Source organism: Solanum verrucosum, unplaced genomic scaffold (assembly GCF_900185275.1).
Source record: "Solanum verrucosum unplaced genomic scaffold, falcon-dt-bn FXZP01000253.1, whole genome shotgun sequence".
NCBI lineage: Eukaryota > Viridiplantae > Streptophyta > Magnoliopsida > Solanales > Solanaceae > Solanum > Solanum verrucosum.
The window spans coordinates 2,349,374-2,373,444 of NW_026019984.1; the positions used below are offsets into that span (position 1 = coordinate 2,349,374).

The following is a 24,071-nucleotide window of genomic DNA, read 5'->3' on the forward strand; positions in this document are numbered from 1 at the left end:
TGACAGAAAGTTCAGTCTAAATAGGTCGAAATTATTAATAAGCCAAGAAACTGAGAAGAGATATAACTTCTTCATTTACCACAAATGAAAAATCTCTTGAGCCAACGTATCTGGTCATAATTCTAAACATAAGGGGAACTCATTCACTTCTCATTTTTTTACTACTTTAAGAGAGCCATATTTCTTTCTTTACATTCTTAGGTTGATTATGTGAGCTCTTTGGAACACTTTATTTTCAAATTTTTTTTTTTTTAAAAAAAAAAAGTACAACAGGTACACCTATGAAATTTTGTAGAATCTCAAGGGAGTGGGAAGCTTTTCTATGAGGAAAAATAACTCTACAATTATCCACCCAAAATCATTATGATCTGAAAATTTGATTTTGAGCCATACACAGCACATGGGAGCTCCAAGATGCAAAAAACAAAAATGTAATCTGATTGTAAAGGAACTACCACCATCCAGTTTGATAAATATCTTTTACAAGCATACAAGTTTCAATCCAGGCTAAGCTGCTACAGGGTACGGAAAGAAGAGAAGACACTTTCAACAGATATGAGCTCTTAGGCAAAAGACGTGTGGAGTCCACAGAAAACATAAAATATTAATATCACGTAATCAACTGGAACAATTAACAAAAGTAGAGAACTAATGTGAATTTCACACTGTGAAGACAAGAAAGATCATACTGGAATACATGAAGGCTTCAGCAAAAGGTTAAAATCAGGTAAAACAAGAATAAAGAGCATAAGCAATAAGAAAAGAAAAAGAGGTTACGAGTTACACCTTCAGACCTTGGCTTCCTTGAGGAAGATAACTATCACGTTTAACCCAAGCAAAACAGTCCAGATGGCAAGCAAATTTAGCACGACATTCCCCTTGATTCTTGTCACAGGAAAACCCAAGCTCCTGCAGTGAAAAATAAAGAACAATAAGAGGCCATTGAGTGTATTAGCAAAAATAATGCATGCTAGTAGACAGTAGTCCCTTGTTTGGTGCACTTTTTTATGTTATGTATAACTAATGCTTGCATTAGTTATATAATCTATTGTGTATTGCAGAGTGTATTACTAATACCATGAATTTCTAGGTATTAGTAAAGCAAAAGGATTTAATACATGCATTAGCATGGTTAAAGGCCCAATTACCCCTCAAAAGCACTTTTACATCTTTTCCTCCATAATTGTGAAGGATATTTTTGTAAATAAATACTTTTATACAATGCATACTATTTTCAATACACCAAACCAAACAATGCATAAGAAATAATTTATGCATAACTAATGCAAGCATAACTACTACAAGCATTACTAAATACTAATACACTCTATTGAGCATTATTTTAATACTCTACCAAACCACCCCTAAGTGTGTAACATGGGTTTCAGGCAGAAATGAGAAACTACAAAAACATAAAACAAAGAAAAAGAAGATGATACTAATTTCGAAAATGATGATTTTACAAATTATTATTGAGATTACAACTCAACAGAAACAGACAACCTTTGTGAAACTATATGTTTGTAGGAATTACAGCAATCCTGCAAGAATTTCAGTGAAAAATCGAAAAACAAAATATTTTGGGTATGGGTATGCTGAGCCAAAAGGACCTTATCAAACACCTTAGCAAGAGAAACAACTTGTATATTTCTGTCCTAAGACCAGAGAAATTACACAATTATGAAGTTGGAAATGGACTGAGAGCAGAGCTAGATAATGAATTGGGTGCATCAGGAAAAATTTCTTAGACTTTATCAACAGTCGTATTATTTGGGAATTGTCAGGAAAAAAAAAAAATGGCAAAGTAGCATTGCTCTGGAAAACCATCCACGAGATGCTGAATCATAAACTACTTGAGATTACAAACACAAACACTCTTAACAGTAAGGAGAAACATACATCCTTCAGGCTCAAGCCATAATGAGTAGCTCTTGTCTCAACAAATGGCCAATCAAAGAAGTCACCGTTATATGTTACATAGATACCAGGCTTCGCCACTTGCATGTGCGCGAACCAGTGCCTAAGGAGCCCTTCCTGCAACAAAATAATGTTGTAGAAGAGTGAATGTCTCAATGATGAAGAAATAGAGTGTACAAAATTTCAGAAAAAACAATACCTCATTTTTCACATTTGACACTTTAAAATGCCCTTCATATTCTGGTTTTGGGGTATACTCTATATCCTCAATATCTTCCCCAACACACTGGAAATTCAGAAAAAATTGGTTATAATTGCATAGAAAAATAATTAATTTACTTTCCCAAAAACAAATTAAATGGATCCTTGTTTGTAGATGTATTGCTAAAGAATTCACTTCAAGGAGGAGTCTCACTAACAACAACCAGCTACATAATCTATACGAAGACCCTAAATGGGCAAACCCATTGAAGAAGACCTGAAGAAATCATGTAGATCATGAAGCCTAACATTAATTTACCACATTTTTATAACAGATAGGAGAAGGAATTCAACAAAACCTAGTTCAGATTAGAAAGTAAGTGTAAGAAACACAAATGCTACAGAATAAGCACCTCTCTGTTAATAATGAGATAGCCTTGGCCATCAACCATGTATGAGATCATCATTATGGAATCATATTCGGCATCAGGAAATTTAAGAGGAAGCTTTGTGGTTTCAATATCAAAGGCGCAAACATGAACTTCAGCTCGCTGCAAGAGATCAGTCCTCTTCTCCAACATAACATCGGAGCTAGATACACTCACATCATACCACTGACCACATCTAACATCTAATAAATGTAAATTTCAACGTTAAGATCAAAGCACATAAACAGTTAATTCAAAATTTTAGAGACTTCAGAAATCTTAGCATTGAAAAGTACATTACCAGTGTCAATGGCAAAGCGAACATGGTAGGGGACATCATATTCACGTAGATCAGTGATATAATCTATAAAATCTTGACTTCGCTGCTTGCTGCATGTCAGGAAACAATCACTTCAAGATGGACGTACCCCATAACGAAACTTAAATGAAAGGATTGGTATAAATTGATAAGGAAATTAAACAATGTCAAAATAACTGATGATCATCTAAAGATATGTGAACTTCAATAAATACTTAATGGATGGTCTATGGTTATTGATATTATTTCAAAATATCAGAGACTACCTTTTCCCCGTCAGTATAGATTCATATGCTTCTATAGTATCAAACTTCGTTTGATTTCTCTCAACAATGTGTGTTAGATCACGCTTCACGTCCATCAACTGTTGGACAGTGTCAAATGATATCTTTAAGTATGATCTGTGTAGGCCAGACAGATGGTTTTTCTGAAAAAGAAGAAATAAATATCAGAAAGAGATCTTGATGGCATAAAAATAGACAGTGTAGGTATGAAGCAGCAGTGAGCCAACATGATAAAATCATATTTGCAACTAATTGGTATCACCTAAATAGATCTCGTCTTTCATTGTGCCCTATCTTTCGCTAAGTGTGCATAGGTTCTAAGCGATTGTAGGTCTTTCGGTGTGATTCCATTCCATTTGATTTTAGCTCTACCGCCCTTGTAACACCTTTCTCACCCCTATGGACTGATGGACTGATGCATATGGGGCTTGACACATGACATAAACAAATCATCTCAAGTGACATTCTCTCATTTTATCATCAAATGTCTTCATTTTTAATACTGTCTAATCTTGTATGGTCGCACGTCTATCTTTCATATGCATTTCCTTCTACCATCCCATTTTAATTCTATTTCACATCTTCATACATTCCATTCTCTTGGGAAAATGAGCCTAGGTATCTAAATTCACCTTAAATTCACTCTTCTATGTTGAATAAACTTGCAGTGCATACATTTAGTCTTCTACTTAACCTACAACATAATTGGTTCCATTAGTTCTTTTTGCAAAGTTATCTCTTTAATAATAGTTACAAAGATAACTTGCAAACATTAAGATAGAAGTTGTTTTTATGCACATTTCACCGTAGACAACATAAATGGTTTCATTAAATTCTGTTAAATTAGGTCTTAGGCATAATTCACACCCAAAAAGCTAGCTCAAAGGAAGGAGGATTGCCCAAGCCTTATAAGGAGTCCACCCATCTCATTAATCACTAATGTGGGACTTTTGTCATTCTTCAACACCCCACCTCAAGCCCAGTGCTTAGCATCTAGTGCATGGGCAATTTTTTATTGGGCAACCCATCATTGGGTGAGACGGGTCCTGCTCTGATACCATGTTAAATTAGGTCTTAGGCCTAACTCACACCCCAAAAGCTAGCTCAAAGGAAGAAGGATTGTCTAAGCCTTCTTATAAGGAGTACACTCATTTCATTAATCACCAATGTGGGACTTTTGTCATTGCTCAACAAATTCCTTTGGTAAAGATATTTCCTTATACAAAGTAAATGAAAAAAGGAGCAAACGAAATGGCGGGAAGATTTTCTACCACCTCGGTGTTACTTACAACTTATGAATAGATACCAAAATACCTGATGAAACTTCAAAAAGAGGTCTAATATAGCCGAGTTAACAAGATTATATCAGTGACATTGATGTCTAATAGTTTGAGCAAGTTTCAAACGCATGAAAGGTGAATAAACAAAAAAAACATGTTTTTCACAATGTTTCTTCTTCCCAAGACCCACAGACATTTTTAAATCCAATTCTCTTTCACACTCTGCCACCTCATGATTAGACATATGACCTACTTTCTCTTGTGCATACCATTCAAACAATGACGACCCACAGATAAATATTTTAGTAATAACATGAAATGGGAAGTGATGTGATGCAGAATCAGGCCACGTGCTTGCTGAATTTCTAGGCACACTTTACACATCCAATAGCTCTTTTTATGGGGTTTCATAGTAGGATCCCACTCATACACACTCTAAACTTCCATTAACACGGAACTTTTATGAAAGCAGTCATGAAACAAACAAATCCTAAATTTGATGTTAACAGACTTACAAGATCAAGATCCTCTTTCTCTAAAACTTCAATATCTGCAATTTGAGATTCATATCGCCTTCTCAGATATGAGTCGACATCCATTTCCATTTTATCCTGTTGAACAAATGCGCAACAATCAGCAAATATATGAAATTTGGAAGAAGAAAAACTTTCTTTGCTTGGAGTACAAAAGGAATTTAATGGACTGACCTTTGTTGCCACGTAAAAATATGGCCTGAATTTGTACTTTGCTTTGAATGTTGAACCATCCTTCAATCAGAAAGTTCACGCATAAAAACTCACCGAAATTAAAATTTTAATGTTTTCTCTTATTGAATCAATAAACAACACTTCCACTAAGAATGTCCAACCAATAACTCACATAAATTAACAAATTCAATATTTTCTCTTACCGGATCAATAACTAACACTTTCACTAAGAATATCCAACCAATAACTCACCTCAATTAACATGTCCATATTTTCTCTTATCGAATCAATAAACAACACTTCCACTCAGAATATCCAATCAATAACTCACCTAATTGTCATTTCAATATTTTCTCTTATCGGATCAATAAACATGTCATTTCCATTAAATATATCCCATCAATAACTCACGGAAACTAACATGCTGTATCCTTTCAAATGAATAAACAAACAAACAAAATGACAGCAATATTCCATCAGTATGAACTTTTACCTGACAAACAAAATAAAGATCAACACAACTGTACACTTTGCGAGTCTCCTGATCCTCCCACGACGACTACAACATTAAACCAAAACAAAAAAAAAATACTCAAAATTCACATTTTCACTAAAATTCAAAAAAAAATGAGGTAAAATTTGAGGTGTAACAATAGTAGTACAGAGGCAAGAGTTAGAAGCCAGCCGAGTCGTTTATCTCCTTCAGTGAAAGCATCGAATCCTAGCTTGGATTCGAGCTGTTCTTCGGAGTTAAGTATGAGTTTCTGCTTCTTTGAAAACCTAGAGTCTCGCCGGTCCCAGCGCCGGCTATTTTCAGCGGCGTTCATACTTTTTTCCGATGGTAACTCCGGCGAATGAGATCGGAAGTTTCGAGATAAAGTTTAGATTTTTTTATTTCACAGTCTACTAGGGCCTGAAAGAGGGAAAATCTTTCCTCTTTACAGAGGGAGCTAAGGGGGTACGGGGGTTTAGAGGGGTGGAGGTACTCTCTTTCCCGCGCTTTTTTTTTCCATTATTTTCTTTATTACTACTCCTATTTAAAATATTTAAAATGTGAAATGACAATGTTGCCACTATTTATTATATCTTCCCGCTGCGGAAATGAGTATGTTCCGGTGGATGTGAGGGTATATTAAGATAGATGGGATGAGAAATAAAGATATTCGAGATAAGGTATAGGAATGGCCTCGATAGAGGAAAAATGTAAAAAGAGAAGTTGAGAAGGTTTTGGACAAGTGAAGATCAAGAGATGCATGGAGCCCTAGTGTGGAGATGTGAGAGGTTGACTATGATGGTTTTAAGAAATGTAGGAATAAGCTGAAGAAGTATTAGATGGAGGTTATTAGACAAGATATGACGTAGTTGCAGCTTAACGATCTTGGATGGGAGATTGTGAAAAATACAGCTTAGGGTAAAAGGTTAGTAGGCAACTGAGTATTGTTTTGCTTATCCTTCCATGTTGATAGTCGAAACATTTCTCGTATAGTTTGTTTGTCTTTCAATTTCTACTACTATCTATTGTCTCTTGTACTTCAAGTTGTACATTATTTCAGTGTAGTTACTGTTGAGTTAATTATTCTAACTTTATTAACTAAGCGTAATGCAAAGATACAAATGCAAAATACATTTCAAAGGAGAAGATATATCCGTTCAAAAAAAAAAGGAGTTTTTGTAAAAGTGATGCAATGACAATCCGTTTCTCAAAAATTAACTTTCCTATTTGCAACTCCTTCTCTTGCAATCATATATAAAAAGTGAATTTAGTGAACCTAAGACATACTATGTACAGCATAAAATAAAAATAAAATAAAAAATCCTCCTTTTTAAATTCTTAGCTTATTCTTAGAATATTTTTTGGGCAATCTCCAAACTTTCAGCTACGAGTACACGTGTTTGAGAGTAACTGTAGAACCTTAGAGAGCGGCCGGCTAAAACGGTTTGCACTAGAGTCGGGCCGAAATCGCTTTCAAGGCAGTGGCTTACCACGACACAGTATTTGTAATAAATTATTTACTACTTTGTAATTTCAATCCAATAACAATATTGTAGTAATTTTTCCAATAGCTACTACTCTTGTTTTTTTTTCATAATTCCATATCATGCATTCTACCGTGTTTTGTCATGATATTGTCACTTCCCTTATAATCTTGTACATTTATTTTGATATATTTTTCCTTCAGTCACAGGTCAATCTGAAATAGTTTCTCTACCTCTCAAAATAAGAACAACGTTTGTATATATTTTATCCTTTCACATTCGACTTGTGAAATTACACTATGATGATATTTTTATTTAATACACAAACTTATATATTTGTTGATTATTATTCTTTTGAGTAGTCAAAAACGTTATAATCTTTAAAAGAAAAAAAAAATTATACAAATGTCTTAAATGTTATTGCCTGTTTCTTGTGTTTTTTATTGGTTTTTATTTTCTTTTACTTATTTATGTGTCGATTTTGTTAGACCTAAATTTGAAGGATATAATAAATATTTAAAATAATTTTAAACTAAACTTGTATATAATTTGAAAATTATTTTTTGAACTTTTAATTTTAAACAATCATGTCATTTTTATAAGTGAGTGTCATTATATGTAAAATGATAAATTTAAATTAAAAATTTGCGAGATTTAAAGAAATAGTGAATGTATTTTTAAAGAATGACACGTGAACGAAAACAAAGTCATTTTCTTGTAACAAAACTACAAAGATTATTTTCATACCAAACAAAATCCTATTAGAAGGGCAGGAAATGACTTTGTTGAGTTGTGATTTTTCTCTAATAATAATCTATTTAAATAGTTCGAATAAGAGACGTAATATCTCCTTGAACTTATTTGGTTTTTGTCGGGCTTCGAGCTTACAAGTTGAACGTGACCGGCATTCGAGAACCATTGGTGGTCCTAAGCGAACCCTTGGCCTGGCAGAAGACTTACCCAAGCAATGATAGGGGCTCAAAACAGAATTAAATCGGTTAAACTTAAATATCCATCTCATAAAATCTGAAAATTACTCGATAACAATACTTATAGTTTGTAGAACAACTCAAATAGAGTAAATACTGAGAGACAATCGACTGTGTCTATCTCTGAAGCCTCTACTATTATAAAGAAGAACATCGGGACAAGACCCGTGAAATCTCAAAATCACTAACTAGAAAGTAATTGTGAAGTCGTCCGGAATGGGCTCACCAAAAAATAACTAGAGTATAAAGTGATCTCAACGAAGCGTCTGTTGATGATCTTGAACACCTGTATTTGCATCATAAAATAGATGCAAGTCGAATGACATCACTACATTAAATGTACGAGCATGTAATATAGTTGAAGCGAAATAACTGAATTAAAGGACTGCAGTAGATAAAATATACTCAAGCTGGATGTAAAGAACTAAAGGAGTTAAATCATTTAAATCTTTACAAAATACTTACTTATCTCTAAACTCAACATAATAAATGATATATTAAAATACACTTTAACTCTATTGGGAGATTCTCTAGCCCACAATCATCACTATGAGCTGCGTGATGATATAACGTCTCACCCATAATGGCATAACTGTCATATACTGTGTCGGGGTATAGAACCTCTCAACTAAGTGGATCCACTAAGCAATAATGATTCATCGAAAAAGTATGATTATTTACCCATGTTGGCAGACATGGTTTATGAGGATTTTGAGTTGTCTCAACTCATCCTCATATCGGTGCTCAATACTACTCCTAATAATATATATATTCATGCTCAAATGTATAAAACATATTCTTTCTCTATTGAGGTAATTACTCAAAATATCCTCTTAAACGAGGAAACTGCTTTGAAATATCTCTAGACTCATAACTCATCTAGAAATCAAGGTTTCTCTTTTCTCAATGCAAAAATGATACATTTGGGAATACTTAGTTCTCTTATACTCTTTCTCAAATCATGTATATGACTCTTCTTTACTTTTCTCATAAATCAATTTAAGACAATGATTGATTAAAAGGATTTCTCAATAATAAGGTTCATGCTGGAATATAGACATGAATAATCAATTCAAGAATCTCAATAAATGATATATAACAACTCAACAATTAGGAATAGAATTTTGGAATTCAACGATACTACTCATCTCAAGAATAAAAATCCTAGATTACTCTTTCTCTAAATTTTGACATATGTAGGGAGTAATGACGAACTAGTCCGACACTATGATAACTTTACATACATGGGAAGAATAATATTCTTTGCGAAATTGATGGAAACTTGAAAAATGCTCTAAATCTTAACCTTTTCTCTTCTTGGAACCTTGCTATAATGATTTGAAGTGTTAAAAAACGTAAAAAAGATGTTTAACACAACTAAGACCCTTAACTAGGTGTAAAAATGATTGGAACTTAGGCTTACGAGGGATGGAAAAATTCTGAAATACCCTTAATTAACAAAAAACATAACCTCAGGCGCGTCTGACGAAGGTCCTGACGGCCCGTCGCGAGTGTGACGGTTCGTCACAGTCAGGCTGTCATCAAGATCTGAAACATATGCTCAATTCCTATTGGCGCGATGCTACTGTTGACTGTCCGTTAAGAGGTTTGTTGCCTGTCACCTGTAATCGTCAAAGTCACATAAAACACCTGAAATTTTTGCATGTGTGACAAGCCAACTACTGCTCATCAAGAGGTTGACTACCAGGGTTGCCGTCATCTTTTTCTAATATGACAGTCTCTAGTAAAACGGCCATAACTTTTTACCTTGAACTTGAAATGAGGTAAATTCGGCGGTGTTGGAAAGGAGACTCAAAGTCCTTCAATTTGGTAGGTCACGGGACACCTAATTCATTATGATTTAAGATATATGATCGTTTGAAATTGACGTAAGTAGAATCTGATGTTCAAACTTAATCAGTAATAAAGCTTTCTACTCAACTTTGTGCTGGGGTTTTTTTTGTGACCTTAATATATGTTAAGTGCTTATCATACGTCAAACAAGACAAATTGAAAGAAATTATTTTATTTAGGTTAAAGCTTTAACTGACTTAATCCACGCAAGTTATGATGTATTCAAAAGACTTAACTCTGTTCAATTAAACACTCAACATAGTCAAATAATGTATTTGTCTGGTTTAATACATGATCTAAGTCAAAATCAAACCAATATGATCAGAACTCAAAATAAAATTCATTTTTGAATTACCAATAACCCACAAGTTCAATATGGTTAGCTTCCCATTTTGAGTCCATTTAAATGTCCAAATCCACAAAATTGCAAGGAAAAATCACCATATAAACTCAAAATTAAGTAGGATTCATTTTCTTTTCAAAATGTAAATGAAATCATTGCTCAAATCTCTTAAAGTTAAGTTTCCAATTCTAAAATGGTGATAAATAAAACAAAGCAAGCTATGCATCCTATGTTGATTTTTGGCATGTGTCATAGATCGTGCAACACACGTTCCTCACATGCTCAACATGTCGTGCGATGGTCGTACATCAAGCACTCGATCACACACCTGATCTCATGCATAATCACAGGGTGCATGCATCAGAGCATATTCTACATTTTTTTTACAAAACAATAAGATTTGTATTTCGTAGTTTCATAATCTCACTCAAGCCCCTTGAGTACAATAACAAGCATGTCAATACGATTAATATAATTCGATTGATTTGTATTTCGTTCAAAACATAAATAAAATACGAACACTCAAAATGAGAAGTTTTGTTTTGTTACAATTCCATTTCTTTTTAATTTTCTTACTTTGCTACTCTAACTCTTTTTTTCTTCTACCTTTTCTCTTTTGCTTTTTCATTATTTATTCATTCTATAGTTAAATAAGTAAAATTCTTTTTGAGAGGTATCAAAAAGATATTTTGTGATGGAAAGAAGGGAATACCAATGACGCGTGTGCAGAAACTTTCCCGTATATAGACAATAATCTTTGTTTTTTTAGTTATCGTTATAGTAATAAAATACATTCTTCTAATTGAATTTTACAAGTGATTCTTGAATTTCAAAATATTACAAAATTACAGTAATAAAAATATGTATTTAAAATTTCTTACATCCAAAATAATTTCAAAATACAATTCCGAAAAAAGTAAAAATTATCCATGATCAAATGCGCTATTAGTCAAGTGAATACTTCAAGGAGCAGATAACAAAAAAAAAAAGTATATGGTGCAAACTAAAGAAATAAACCATAACTAAAGGTGCAAAAAGCAAAATACTCGATATAAGTAATTTAACGGTTGAGATTTAATCTCTGCATAAGAAAGGGCAAAAAGCCCTAACTATATATTCATAGCATTCACCACACATTTTCCTCTTTCTCTGTAAAGTCGGAAGCAGCAGCAGCCCTACGCCATTAAAGCTTACAAATCTCACAAAGTAAATTCTCTCTTTCTTTGATTTGATTTGATCTCGAATTGTTTATCTAACGATACGTTTTTGTTGTTTTTTCTTGTGTTTGTGTGTAATTATTATTATTCTTGTGTGTATTTGTAGATAAGAAAATGAAGGTTATCGCTTCTTACTTGTTGGCTGTGTTGGGTGGCAATACCTCCCCATCTGCTGCAGATTTGAAGAAGATCCTTGCTTCTGGTATTGTGTTCATTTTTTTTCTTTTATTTCCTTGTATATACATTTTTTTGTATATTAGTTGATGTGGGGTGGTTTGAAAATGATTCTTATGAATGTGAATATGAAATAACCAGCTGCTTTGTGGAATCAACCGGTTAAGGTTACGTATATTAGACCCTTGTAGTCCAGCCCTTCCTCGGACCCTATGCATAGAACTTAGTTCATCAGGATTGTTTTCGTTGCGTGTAATTCCAGAAGTGGGGTTTGTAGGTAGTCAAAGAGGATATTGACATTCGAGTCATGATTAGAAAACTCATCTTTCATTGAATTTTATGTCCTATACAAGATAAGTTAAGGTTTGCAGTACACACCAACCTCCCTAGACCCGACCTGTGGGATTACGTTATGCTGGTTATGTTGTTGTTGTTTACTGATTTATTGATGTAAAAGTATCAAATGAATGGTTGTAACGTCAAGATGAAGAATTTATCTTTCCTTGTTTGTAGTCTCTTCTATTTTTACTGATTTAGAGCATGACATTTCTGAATGCCGTGTTGTTTCTGTGTTGGTTTATTGTACTGGATCCTTGCAACTTATTGGCACATGTATTTGGTTTATTTATGGATGTACTTGGAGATGTTTACGTGCCTAATGGAGTAATGCGGGTTATTGCAGTATTAATTATAGTTTTCCGGACCTGCTATAAAAGAAATTTTGATTCCTGGAGAAAGAGTGAAGACTATTTGAGGAAAGTAACTTTTATTTGGGAGGGGGGATTGAAGAGACATGACATTTTATTAAGTTATTGCTAAACAGCTACGAAGCACCTATCTGTTAAACTTTAGAGTAGATTTAGTTTGTTTGATACTGAGAGACCTGGCTTTTCTATATTTGATGTACTGTTAATTTTTTGTTATGTTCTCTGTTTAAGAATTGGAGAATCAACAACAATATTAACAACACATCCTGTAGAATTCCACAAGTGTGGTCTGGGGAGAGTGTTGTGTACACAATCTTACCTTGGGAGGGTAGATAGGCCGTTTCTGATGGACTCTGTCATATAATACCTTCCTAATGTATCCATGTGAGACTGGATTACTCTATTATGCTTACTTTCCTTACATAGGATAGGATAACCCTGTCGTTGGTTTGTATTTCATGGATAATAAGCATCATGATCAATGTCACTTTATTTTGTATACTACTGTATACTTTATTTAGTTTTGCATTCTCAACTTTTTTTAATGTGTGCTGCAGTTGGAGCTGAAGCTGATGATGATAGGATTGAACTCCTCTTGTCCCAAGTCAAGGGCAAGGACATCACTGAGCTGATTGCTGCTGGCAGGGAGAAGTTGGCTTCAGTACCAGCTGGTGGTGGTGGTGGAGTTGCAGTAGCTGTATCTGGTGGTGGTGGTGGTGCTGCAGCACCAGCTGCTGAGGAGAAGAAAGAGGAAAAGAAGGTGGAAGAGAAAGAGGAATCTGATGACGTAAGATTCTCCGTTTAATTTAGGAGGCCTTGGCTTTTTTCTGCTGTGGATAATGTTTCTTGTGTTTTTACTAATATGGTTGTCTGGTTTTCAATATTGCAGGACATGGGCTTCAGTCTCTTCGATTAGAGGAATGTTTTACTGGTTTCTGTATGAAAGGCCCTGTTCCCCAGTTCCCTTTGAGTTTATTCTGGGAATCTTTTTGTCAATTTACTGATTTCGCTTTTAGTTTAGTTAATGAACCTATAATTTGCTTGGTAAACATCTTGAGTAAATGGGAAATTACTAGTATTGTTGGATTTGATTTGCTTCTTTTTTGTTGATGTATTTGTTGCCAGTTTCAACTCATCAAAACCTGCAATTCTCAATTTATAATGACTTAGGCAGTTTCAACGCTTACAGTAATGATCCACTGTTAACATGGAAATCTATTCCAATTGGAAAAAGTCATCTACAACTAACAGAATACATGTGTAATCTGTAATGATCCATAAGCTGGGTCTTACCCCTACCTTGTAATGTAGATAAGTCATTTTCGAAAAGCTTGTGATCACAAAAAGTTATGTACACAGTGAGAACTTACAAAAACAGACAGAAGGGATAATTTGAATACATAGTAGGATCTTGTATAATAATTAAGGAAAGAGAAATTTTAAACATTGCAGCTACAATTCAAATATATAAAACTAGGACTTGAAAAGTAGTCAAAAAGGTCTACAATTGTAGTTTTAGGCGAGACCATGCGAAGACAGTACATTATAATTGATGCTATCTTTATTGGTATAGCAATGCAACACTAGGTCTCAAAACTCCATAAATTACTGTCCACAACACAACAAGAACATTGATAATAAGCTAGTTCTGCTCTGTCCCACTAATGAATCTGGAGTGGAAAATCGTACACTCCCTGACAATGAGCTAATACCAGATTAACCAACAACTCCCAGTCGCTAATATCCTTTCAACTTGAGTGGAGAGTCAAGTTCTATTTCCCCGAGGCACAAAATGTTTCTGAAAACTGAGGCACTATGTTGTATAGTGGGTTTTGAGATCAGATCAGGGTCCAACGAGGATTGCAATACTTTCCAAAATAAGTCGTAGTAATCCTTCCAATTCTCCGGAATAAGTAGATGCAAATCATCCAATAATGGAGCATAGCCACAACAAGAACCCGTTTAAGACTTTGGAACAGTCACATTCAATATTTTTACATCCTGGTATGGCTTGTCACCTTTGTCTGTCTTCACTTTCTCTAAAGACTGTCATAATCCAAAAGAAAAGGAATTGTTAATTAGGTCCCAAGAAGTAACCATACATTAAATATCACATGAAAGATACTGCAGCAGTTATCATTTCGATTTGAACAACAGCATATTCACCAACTTTCTTCCTTTCTGGTAAAATAACTAGATATTCTGCTGAACAGGACAAAGCTCTGAGTAGTCTATTCATTCAGTAATCAATCCATAGCAGAGACAGGAGGGGGAAACTTTATAAGTTAATACCTGTACAACATCCATTCCTTTCACCACTCTGCCAAAAACTGTGTGCTTATTGTCCAACCATGGAGTGGCAACAGTTGTTATGAAGAATTGAGAGCCATTGGTGTTTGGCCCAGCATTAGCCATAGAGACAGTGAAGGGTCTATCATGTCGCAGACTGCACAGACCAATATAATCGTTTAGATGAACTTTACTCAGACCATAAACTAGAAAACGTGTCTATCAGCTATATGGAGAAAATTAAGTTAAAATTAGATGTCATGAGGCTGTGTCAGCTGTTATTTCACGCAATGACTAAGCTATCCACTCCCTAGACCCTAGAAAAATCTTCTCGGAGTCGACAAAGCAAGCAAAATGAATCTCCAGAGTCAAGCAAGGAAGAAGACTACAGCACATGCTAAATATTATGATGTGCTCCAGAAGTATACTCGTGGCTCCATGAATGGAGCACAAGCTTCTGATTAGACTCAATCAGTCACTTCCATAATCATAAGCATTAGAATTGCATGTTAATATCAAAAGCATAGAACTGCAAAAGATCCTTTTCATTGGTAGGGAGGAAATCGTTGGGTCATCTAGTTAAATTCATGAAAGCTACACAGCTGTTGCCAGGAAGAATTAACAATATTATAATTTGCAACTGAATTTAAAAATTCAAACACTGACAAAATCATGGCCATCAGCATATTAAAGACGAGTAAAGGAAGGCAAGCAAAAGAGATTTCATTTTTGGCCAGTCGTTAACTCTTATTTCTAAACTATGCATTGGCAATCTTCTATTGCATATTAGGTGCTGCAAAAGCTGCAGCAACCTTAAGAACACGGATAAAAAATTACATTGTACTATTACTATGGATCCATTTACTCCATGGATTGAATACTTGATTTGTCTTACCATTTGACTGGGGTTGTTTATTCACTTTTACTGCTGCAGACACTTAAACATGGGCTGATGTTCAAAGAAAAAAGAGGTCAATTAAATCCAAAACACATTTTACACTCAAATGGAACAATTTTTTATTATGAGCCTAGACTTCCGGTTCCCACAGCCTACCATCATGTTCATTATTCCAAAAAGCTACATAAGCAGCATCAGTAAAACAACGGCCCTTCACATGACACATATCTAGGAAGGAGGGAGTAGAGGAAATAAGTTAAGCATGTACAATTATGCTTTTATGCATATATGCAAAACAATACATTAACATACCTTTTATGGAACTCATCTTCAAACTCCCTTCCCCAAATAGATTGGCCACCCGTGCCATCTCCTAATGGATCTCCTGTCTGAACCATAAAGCCTCTGATGACCCGATGAAATATCAAATTATCATAGTATCCATTCCTGCAGTGTGTTGTAAAGTTCTCCACTGTTTTTGGACACTCTTCAGGGTATAGCTTCATATGAATGTCACCCATACTGGTATGCATGATCTAGGTCCAAAAGAAAGAAATGAATCAGCAAATTTCTGTCCATTTCTCAGGATTAGTACAAATACATAAAAAGGAAGGGCCTCTACCGCTCTACGCGAAGTGTTAATGGAAGAACATACGTTGCTCGGACTCTTAAAAAATCCTACCAGGTGCATGCTGGATCCTCCAAAAGTAGTGGATTTTTGGAGGATCTGTCACGGGTGTGGCAACATTTTTGTAGAGTCCGAGCAACATAGGAAGAACTATAATCTTTTATGAATACCACAATAATGCAGAAAAAAACTGTCATTCTTCAGTTAAGAAAGTTGCCTAAGAGCGCAAAATAGGTTTGCCCATCTCGTTCCAGCTTATGAAGACCATTCTCAAGGTAGCGGTTTTATAGCATGCTATCCTGTTATCTCATTCATTAATTGATCAGGAATCAGAAAACAGAAGTAGAAGAAGGTAAGTCCTTTATTCAGGATTCACTGACTTGGTTTATACGGACCACAAAATTTAATCTTACTTAAAACCTATCCCCAGTCGATACCAATCATTGTCGCTCACATACAGTTCCGCTCCCACAAACTCATGGACAAGGATATCCAGTTCAAGAGGGTGTTTGGATTGGCTGATATTTGGTCAAACCTACTTTTAAGACAGTTTTTGACTTCTGGAAGTGTTAGGCAAATATAAAAATAACTTAAAATAAGTCAAAAAATGACTTAAAATAAGTTACTAAGTGTTTGGCAAGGTTAAAAATAACTTAAAATAAGTTAAAAACCAAAAGTAGGCCTCCCCTTATTTTTTATTTTTTGACTTTTTATTTTTGACTTAAAAGCTACTATTTTTAAGCTAATCCAAAGCGGAACCTATCTGAAATTTTCTATTTATTTGATATATGCCAAGTAAAACCACAACTTACCACATTATCTGGAAGGGATGTAGTAACGGACTTCCCAATGTCAGATACAGCCAAAAGTTCATCAGGAGGTGGCTTTTCATTGAAGACATCTCTTCCCTTGGTAGGATCATCAGGTTCCTCAGGTTCTCTCTGACTGTTATAGAATAAAATATGAGTTGTTAATAAGCATAGATTTGAAATTTAAACAAGAAAATGTGGTTTTACTCAACAGAAGAGATAACAAGAGGGTGAGGGCTGATACTTCATAGAAGTATGGAACATCAATTTAAATCACCCAATTTCGAAGAGCGCAGCAGCTAACTGAACTTTCCAACTTTTTCACAGCTCAAGATAATTATCATACAACTTTAAAGCTTAATTCTAGTAGAAAAATCGATATTTAAGCATCTATCAGAACAATTCATTTTTCATCATACACACATCCTAGTTTGACTAGTTTAGATAAAGCTGTCACCATGTTTCCTTTACCATACCACTAAGGTCTAGACTGAACAGGTCAGTGCAGTGGAGAAGGTCCAAGTTCATCATTGACCAATGGATTGAAAAGCAACAAAGTTCAAGATAGCCTTCTTTTCATTCTCTGTACTATATAGCATATACGATACCTGAACAAATAGATTCTATGTTTCTTGAAAGCACAGCAAAGTAGAGTGGGATCTATCAAGGGCTCCTTGCTTTCATTTGCATTTGCTGCCGCAGCAGGGATTTTTCTTACTTTTTTACTACTTCTATCACCTTGATACAAAGCAATTCTCAAAAATCTATCATTGCTCTCCACCTTCCCCAGGATACGAGATACCTTGTTGGTGTGTAGATTTATAACCTGACAATAAGAAAAAATTAACCCAAAATAAGAAAATGAACATCAAAGTAGCATGAAACTTATAATAACTCCAGTAAGGCACAAGTACAAGGAACAGAAAATATAAATGCATCTTGACAGTATAATTGGACATTTTCTTACTTTAATTCCTAGGAGAGTTGCATATATAATGAAGTTGGAACTTTCATCAAAAACAGCATTAGGTTGTGGTACATATTCTGTTTTCTCAATTTCTTTTTCCACAGCCATTCTTCGTCCAAAGTCAATTGCTTCAAGTCGGTATAAAGGAACATCACTCCTCTGGAGATCTTGTGCCACCTAAAAGATGGAAATTTTTCGATTATCACCCAAAAATAAAAAGGAACAGAAGAAGACAAGAACCACATCGGTACATAAATAAGTTAATAGATTATTTAAAGGAGTAATCTCTTACCTCAAGAGATTCATCATACACACGTCTTAGTTTACCTGTCTTGAACCAAAATATACGAATCCTGCGATCTGGTGAAGTTACCGAGAACTGTTTACCATCAGGGCTTACCTGGAAACAAAGAGAAAAGGATAAAAAGTTTTTGAAGACTCTGTCTACAAATTGGTAAGAATAAGAAATTTGAAACTGCTTATAGCTAACTTGACATGTACTCATGCACATAGTCAAAGAGTAGTAGTTATTGTTGTTAAGTAACAGGGTCTAAGTACACATAATTTCCAGCAAAGGTTTTCCTGTAATACCTCTATAGAAGAAACAGCAGTTTTGCATTTCACAATTTCAAAGAGATCAGTATCACTCTTCAATCTAAAATTCACCCTGCAGGCAGAACATAAGAAGAAAAGCATGAGAGGTGACTATTACAATTAGGAGCAAGAGACAAACTCTTGAATATAGCAAAGAAAGTGAGTGGACCTATAAATTAAATAATCTATGCTCATCTTCTTAGATAGTATAATAAAAACCATAAGCGGTAGATTTAGTACTACTCTATGGAAGTGAATACACACTAAAACAACAACGCAGACGGTCTAATAATAAATGCCATAAACTGCCTTTTTTGACAAGGCTATATTTCAGAATTCAAAGTTGATACTCTTCGCCAACCCCAAAAAAAAACCATCCCCAAAACAAAAAAAGGTAATAGAGAAAAGGGAAACACAAATTTCTTGGATTCCATACACAGAGATGTAATACCAATATTCAAATGGATCTTTCTAAAACTCAGATTGGGGTTTGAGCTCCCTGAAATCAATGATTATTGTCTCCACCAAGGGACCAGATACAAGGAAAATTGCTTTTAAAACTTGAACACATACACATTCTCTGGGAACTGAAGTGTGGCAGGACTCCAGTACTCAATGATCCCTTTGTCATCTGCTGATATCACAGTATCAAAGACATGATTGTATTTCATGACTTTGATGGGGCACAACTGTACCTGATTACAAGGAAACTAAGTTAGCAATTTGATTCTTGTGACTGCTGGTAGGAACTTCATATTAACATAACAAAGAAGACCAATGAACTGCACAAATGACATATCAACCTTAGTATTGAGTCAAGTCAATGAAGATACCTCTTTAGATATTATAGGATCATTTGTACCAGCTCTTGCATCGTATATATGCACCAATGAGGAGTTACGATCACTAACGGCAAGTTTAGCCTTGACAGCCCCTTGTTTATATACCCATTCAACACATCCAGGTATGAATGGAAGACGAATCATGGACATCATGTCATAATTCACTACGTCATATATTTTCAGAGACTTATCACTTGAGATTGTACAGCAAAGCATACCATCAATGCTAACCTGCAAAGAAATTTAGGTTAAGTTGAGGATTGCTCTGTTCAAGCATGCTGATAATAAACCGGAATAGAGAATACTGCTTCCAGTGAGCCTTTGGCTACTTACTGCAAGGCCTTCAATTGGTCCAAGATGAGATCTAAAATGTTTTGCAAACTCGATACCAATAGGCTTTTTCTTCCAAAATTTCAGGTGACCTGGACAATAGAGAAGAGAGAATTTGATGATTTAAGCAAACATCAAGAATTAATACGTCCTCTCTAAGACTCTTACCATCAGTACTCCCACTAATGAAAAAATCTGCTGCTGAAACAGCAACATGAGTAACCACGTCTCGGTGCATGTAACTTTTTTCATACCTGCATCGAATAATACACGGTTTAGTAATATTTCCAACATGACCATGTACAACCTTTTAAAGTTGAGGCGTCATTATCCAATTCAAAGAAAAAGTTGAGTCATTATGATAATTCATCCTTATTTTTAACGGTTATGATAATTCATCTCTTTTTAATTAATATGGTTTATTGTCACACCCAGCCAAAAGCATAGACTGTCTGTGCATGCCACAAGGTGCCTAAACAGAGCAAGACAACAAAAAAGAGGCCTGGAGCATACACAATACATGTTGAACGATGGTCGTGTGACTTGTGGTTACGAGTTACGACCGACAATCGGGTCAGGCAGATATGTGCAAGAATGTTCCCAAAGAGGGCGAAAGTTTCAATGGATCCTAGAAGACTCAAGAACCTTAAAATATCAAAGGGGATCGATAAAGAACAAGCAAAGGAGACCAAAGGACAGCCGAAGAAAGCTAGCAATTTGAGGAGGATTCTAGAAATACATAGAAGGATTTACCCTTGGGTACATTAGGTAGCCCAAAGCCCACCAAATTTAGTGTGGTTTCCATCAACTTTGAAGGTTCCAAAGCCTTCCTTAGGAGCCTATAAATAGTAGGAGACTGAAGACCACACCTTAGTAGGCATGAGCAGCCATTTATACAAACTAACATACGACACATCAAAACCCTTGGTCTAGTAGCTTGTGAACCATTTAATGCATATGTCTTTGATAATCAATAAAAGGGGTATTTCGTTCACTTTCCAAGCTTCTCTCTAGTTTTCCTTTGTGTTGCCAGACACCACAACCATTCCGCTAAAGCTCTCCACCATACTTGAGCTAAGTGACACATCAACACTAGTAAAGGACTAGGTCAAGTAATGGACTAGGTTGGTGACATTATGATTTTGGTTTCAAATCTTGCTTGTCAAATTTCAAAGTATAGTTGTCATATTCCTTTGTTAATTTCGTGAACTTCTACAGTTTTACATTTAATCTTTTGTGATTTCATTTGAGGTTCAACGTATAATATGCCTTGGATTGCTTGTGAATCCACATTTTCCTTATTTTTTCATTCATTTCCTCATTTATAGCGTAGCTTTAGTATGATTTTCTTTCATTCCAATCTCTATCCTCATCCTTCATACCCGTAGTATTAGCACTATTCTCATAAAATATAATAAACCCTAAAAGCCCCTTAAACAAACATTGTGAAGTTAAACATATCAGTAGATGATAGTAGTACTACTTACAAGTTAGCTGAAGGAAGCGAATCGAGATAAGCTTGCTCAAATTGAAGAGGACGTTTAGCACGAGCACGAGGAGCTGGACCCGGTCCAATAACCGTTTCGGTTTCCTCCACCGCCGCCGCCGGATTTCCGTTCTCATTCTGATCTGCTTCCTCCATCTCTCCCGTCACCGCTGCCGGATTTCCAATCTCACTTCCGATTTGCTGCAGAAATTTGCTTTCTGAGAGAAGGAAAGTTTTTTTAGTTTTTGAAAAGTGCTGAGCTTATAATCTTAGCAGAAATAAGTCACTCCCCGCCGATTTGACTCGGAACCCGAGGCTCCGAACCGGGGTTTGGCTATGAAAATTGTGAGTATGTAAGTTTTTTAAATTTTTTTAAGTGTAAAAAAATTATATCGAAAATAAAAGTCGTACTTGGTTATGAATATAAATTTGAGCTATTTTTGAATATTTATGAGTAAATTGAAGTGAAAATAACTTTCTAGTGCTTTTCAAATTTTATAGCCGAATATGATTTTCGAAGGTTGATCCCATGAGAGGTGTTTAGAGAGGACGATGTGTAAAGTTAAAGTTATTTTCAATAGACTCTCCAATAAGCATTTTGAGCTCTCATTCCATTCCATTATATGTCATAACATAAACAATGGATGTATATTTCATTTCATCCATCAACTTCAATATTGTGTGTCTCCTATCGTCTATTTCTTAAATGTTTCAAAAATCTTAGAATAATAATATTAACAACTAATCAAAATACCACATTACTGGACATGCATTTCATAAATTGTAAACATTTGATTAGTCAATTAAAACTCACTAAGCACTTTTACATGTAAATTTTATGTAGGATAGCATGGAGAATAACTAATTCATGCATAACTAATATAAATGACCCCTAAGTGTGATGTTTGGTTACTAATTTACAATTCTCCATAATCGATACATATATAAGTTACAAGAATCTCTCTATATTACTATATATAATAAGTTATTGTAGAGAGGAGCTTGGGATTAATTTTCTCTATTTACAAATAGAGGAACTAAGTTTCTTTTATTGAAAGCACACTTCATTGGCCTATCACAAAGCTGACCCACCTACTTTTATACACTCTTCTTTCATTATATATATTTTTTTTCTTTTTAAATAGTACAAAAAAATAAATTTAAAATATTACAAACTCGGTTAACTCTCAAAATTTTACGCAAACTGTAAAATTAGGACGAAGGGAATAACATATATTATTTGAAAAATTACATTAAGAATACCATAAACCACAATAGTTAACAACTTACAATATTTGAAAAACATATTAACTCTCAAAATTTCACATGTGTCACATAAATTAGGACAAATAGAGTAACATATATTATTTGAAATTTACATTAAGAATATTATTAATCACAACTTAAAGTATTTAAAAATAGATAACATATATTATTTGAAAATAATGTAAAAAATATTATAAATCATAATAATTAACAATTTAACGGATATTGTGCCGTGCTTGCATTTAGAAGTGAGAATGTTTAGGAGCTTAGGGTCAGTCGGTCAATTGACCGATTTGCCCTTCTTCTTCAACTTCCTCTATGAATACTATTAATTGCAACTTAAAGTATTTAAAAACATATGAATTAGAGCAGCTTGGGATCAAATTTTAAAATTTACAATGAGAGGAACTTGCTTTAGGTACTTAGGGTCAAGTTTAGAAATTTATAAAGATGGAAACTAATCTGAAATTTAACCTTCATATACTACTTTATCTGAGGGGTTGCTCAGCTGGTAAAGGCCTGGGACAAAGTCCTTCAGGTCGCCGGTTCGAGCCCCAGCAGGGCCACTGGAGGCATTACAAACCGGCCGTGTCTCCAGGGCCCCGTGGAACTAACCGTGGTGGACCCGCCTTGAAACAGCGGGACCCGGTGGGTATAGCTAGTCGGGTTCGCAAAGCGACTCCCGGAAACCACGGTAAAAAAAAAAAGAAAAAAAGTGTGTGTAGTGCCTTTTCCCTAACAAACTTTTCACTTCTCTTTGCAAGTATCTAAAATTACTTCTCTGTACGTCTTTCGCTTCACTTTCCCTAAAACAAAATTTACTTTAAAACTCAAACAATCTCAAATTTAAATTAACACTGATTATTTAGAAAAATGTGATTAACTTTCGAAATTTCACACGTACTACATAAATTGGGTTAAAAAGTAACATATATTATTTTAAAAATTACGTTAAGAATATTATGAATCACACATATAAATAGACAAATAAAATAACAATTATTGGGCACGGGCTCCATTGTATCTAGTATATTTATATAGAGAGAGTAAACGAAGATATAACTAATACAGGTATAATTACCTTCTTGTATCACTAATATATGTATAACTCTAATCAGCAACCAAATGACCCCAAAATATATATTGACGATGACTACAAAATATTATAATAATTTGATCAAATATTTTTAAACCGATAGACTAAAAATGTTAAAATTTAATTAATATTTTCTTTGATTTGGATATCCATTCAAATAAAGCCCAATTTCATGCACTGAAAGGTACTTAGCCCAGTTAGCTAAAGCCCACCAGTTTTTTCTGACCAATATTTGGTTGATACATACTCCATAGCCATGGTTGATCTTATTTATTATAGACACGGAGCCAAGATTAAAAGTTTGGGGGTTCTAAATTTTAGAACATAAGAGAAAAATATTGCAAGACTTGTTTCCTTTAAAAGAAAAATGAGGGTTGAACCCAAAACACGGGTAAAACTTATCCGCACCGGGTGTTTACACCAAGCCAATACATGCATGCCATGTGTTTAAATTTATAGTTCATTTACT

At 34.6% G+C, this 24,071-nt stretch overlaps 3 protein-coding genes across 4 annotated transcripts in view; 1 reads left to right on the forward strand and 2 right to left on the reverse strand.

Annotated features, from left to right (window-relative positions):
• LOC125818108 (DNA polymerase epsilon catalytic subunit A-like) overlaps window positions 1-6,026 on the reverse strand; it is a 32,516-nt gene extending 26,490 nt beyond the window's left edge. The window contains exons 1-10 of one of the 2 annotated variants that reach the window (XM_049497633.1): window positions 5,799-6,026; window positions 5,630-5,695; window positions 5,137-5,196; window positions 4,945-5,040; window positions 3,132-3,292; window positions 2,848-2,936; window positions 2,532-2,749; window positions 2,117-2,203; window positions 1,900-2,034; window positions 787-909 (exon numbers count right to left, since the gene is read on the reverse strand). In XM_049497633.1, the coding sequence (XP_049353590.1) occupies window positions 787-909; window positions 1,900-2,034; window positions 2,117-2,203; window positions 2,532-2,749; window positions 2,848-2,936; window positions 3,132-3,292; window positions 4,945-5,040; window positions 5,137-5,196; window positions 5,630-5,695; window positions 5,799-5,963 (1,200 nt within the window). In that variant the 5' untranslated portion in view covers window positions 5,964-6,026. Of the gene's footprint in view, window positions 1-786; window positions 910-1,899; window positions 2,035-2,116; window positions 2,204-2,531; window positions 2,750-2,847; window positions 2,937-3,131; window positions 3,293-4,944; window positions 5,041-5,136; window positions 5,197-5,629; window positions 5,696-5,798 lie in introns of those variants that run through there. The other variant, XM_049497634.1, reaches the window with a different exon arrangement.
• Window positions 6,027-11,445: 5,419 nt separating this feature from the next.
• On the forward strand, window positions 11,446-13,488 carry LOC125818160 (60S acidic ribosomal protein P2-2-like). Its single transcript, XM_049497696.1, has 4 exons — window positions 11,446-11,505; window positions 11,623-11,718; window positions 12,955-13,184; window positions 13,287-13,488. The coding sequence occupies exons 2-4, from the start codon at window positions 11,631-11,633 to the stop codon at window positions 13,311-13,313; spliced, it is 345 nt and encodes a 114-aa protein (XP_049353653.1). The 5' UTR covers window positions 11,446-11,505; window positions 11,623-11,630; the 3' UTR covers window positions 13,314-13,488.
• Window positions 13,489-13,840: 352 nt separating this feature from the next.
• Window positions 13,841-21,553, reverse strand: LOC125818124 (peptidyl-prolyl cis-trans isomerase CYP71). Its single transcript, XM_049497652.1, has 13 exons — window positions 21,242-21,553; window positions 19,923-20,008; window positions 19,758-19,846; window positions 19,416-19,655; window positions 19,156-19,277; window positions 18,580-18,655; window positions 18,281-18,388; window positions 17,989-18,165; window positions 17,630-17,847; window positions 17,025-17,157; window positions 15,897-16,120; window positions 14,690-14,843; window positions 13,841-14,443 (listed from the first exon to the last, which is right to left on the reverse strand). The coding sequence occupies exons 1-13, from the start codon at window positions 21,394-21,396 to the stop codon at window positions 14,360-14,362; spliced, it is 1,866 nt and encodes a 621-aa protein (XP_049353609.1). The 5' UTR covers window positions 21,397-21,553; the 3' UTR covers window positions 13,841-14,359.
• Between the last annotated feature and the right edge of the window lie 2,518 nt (window positions 21,554-24,071).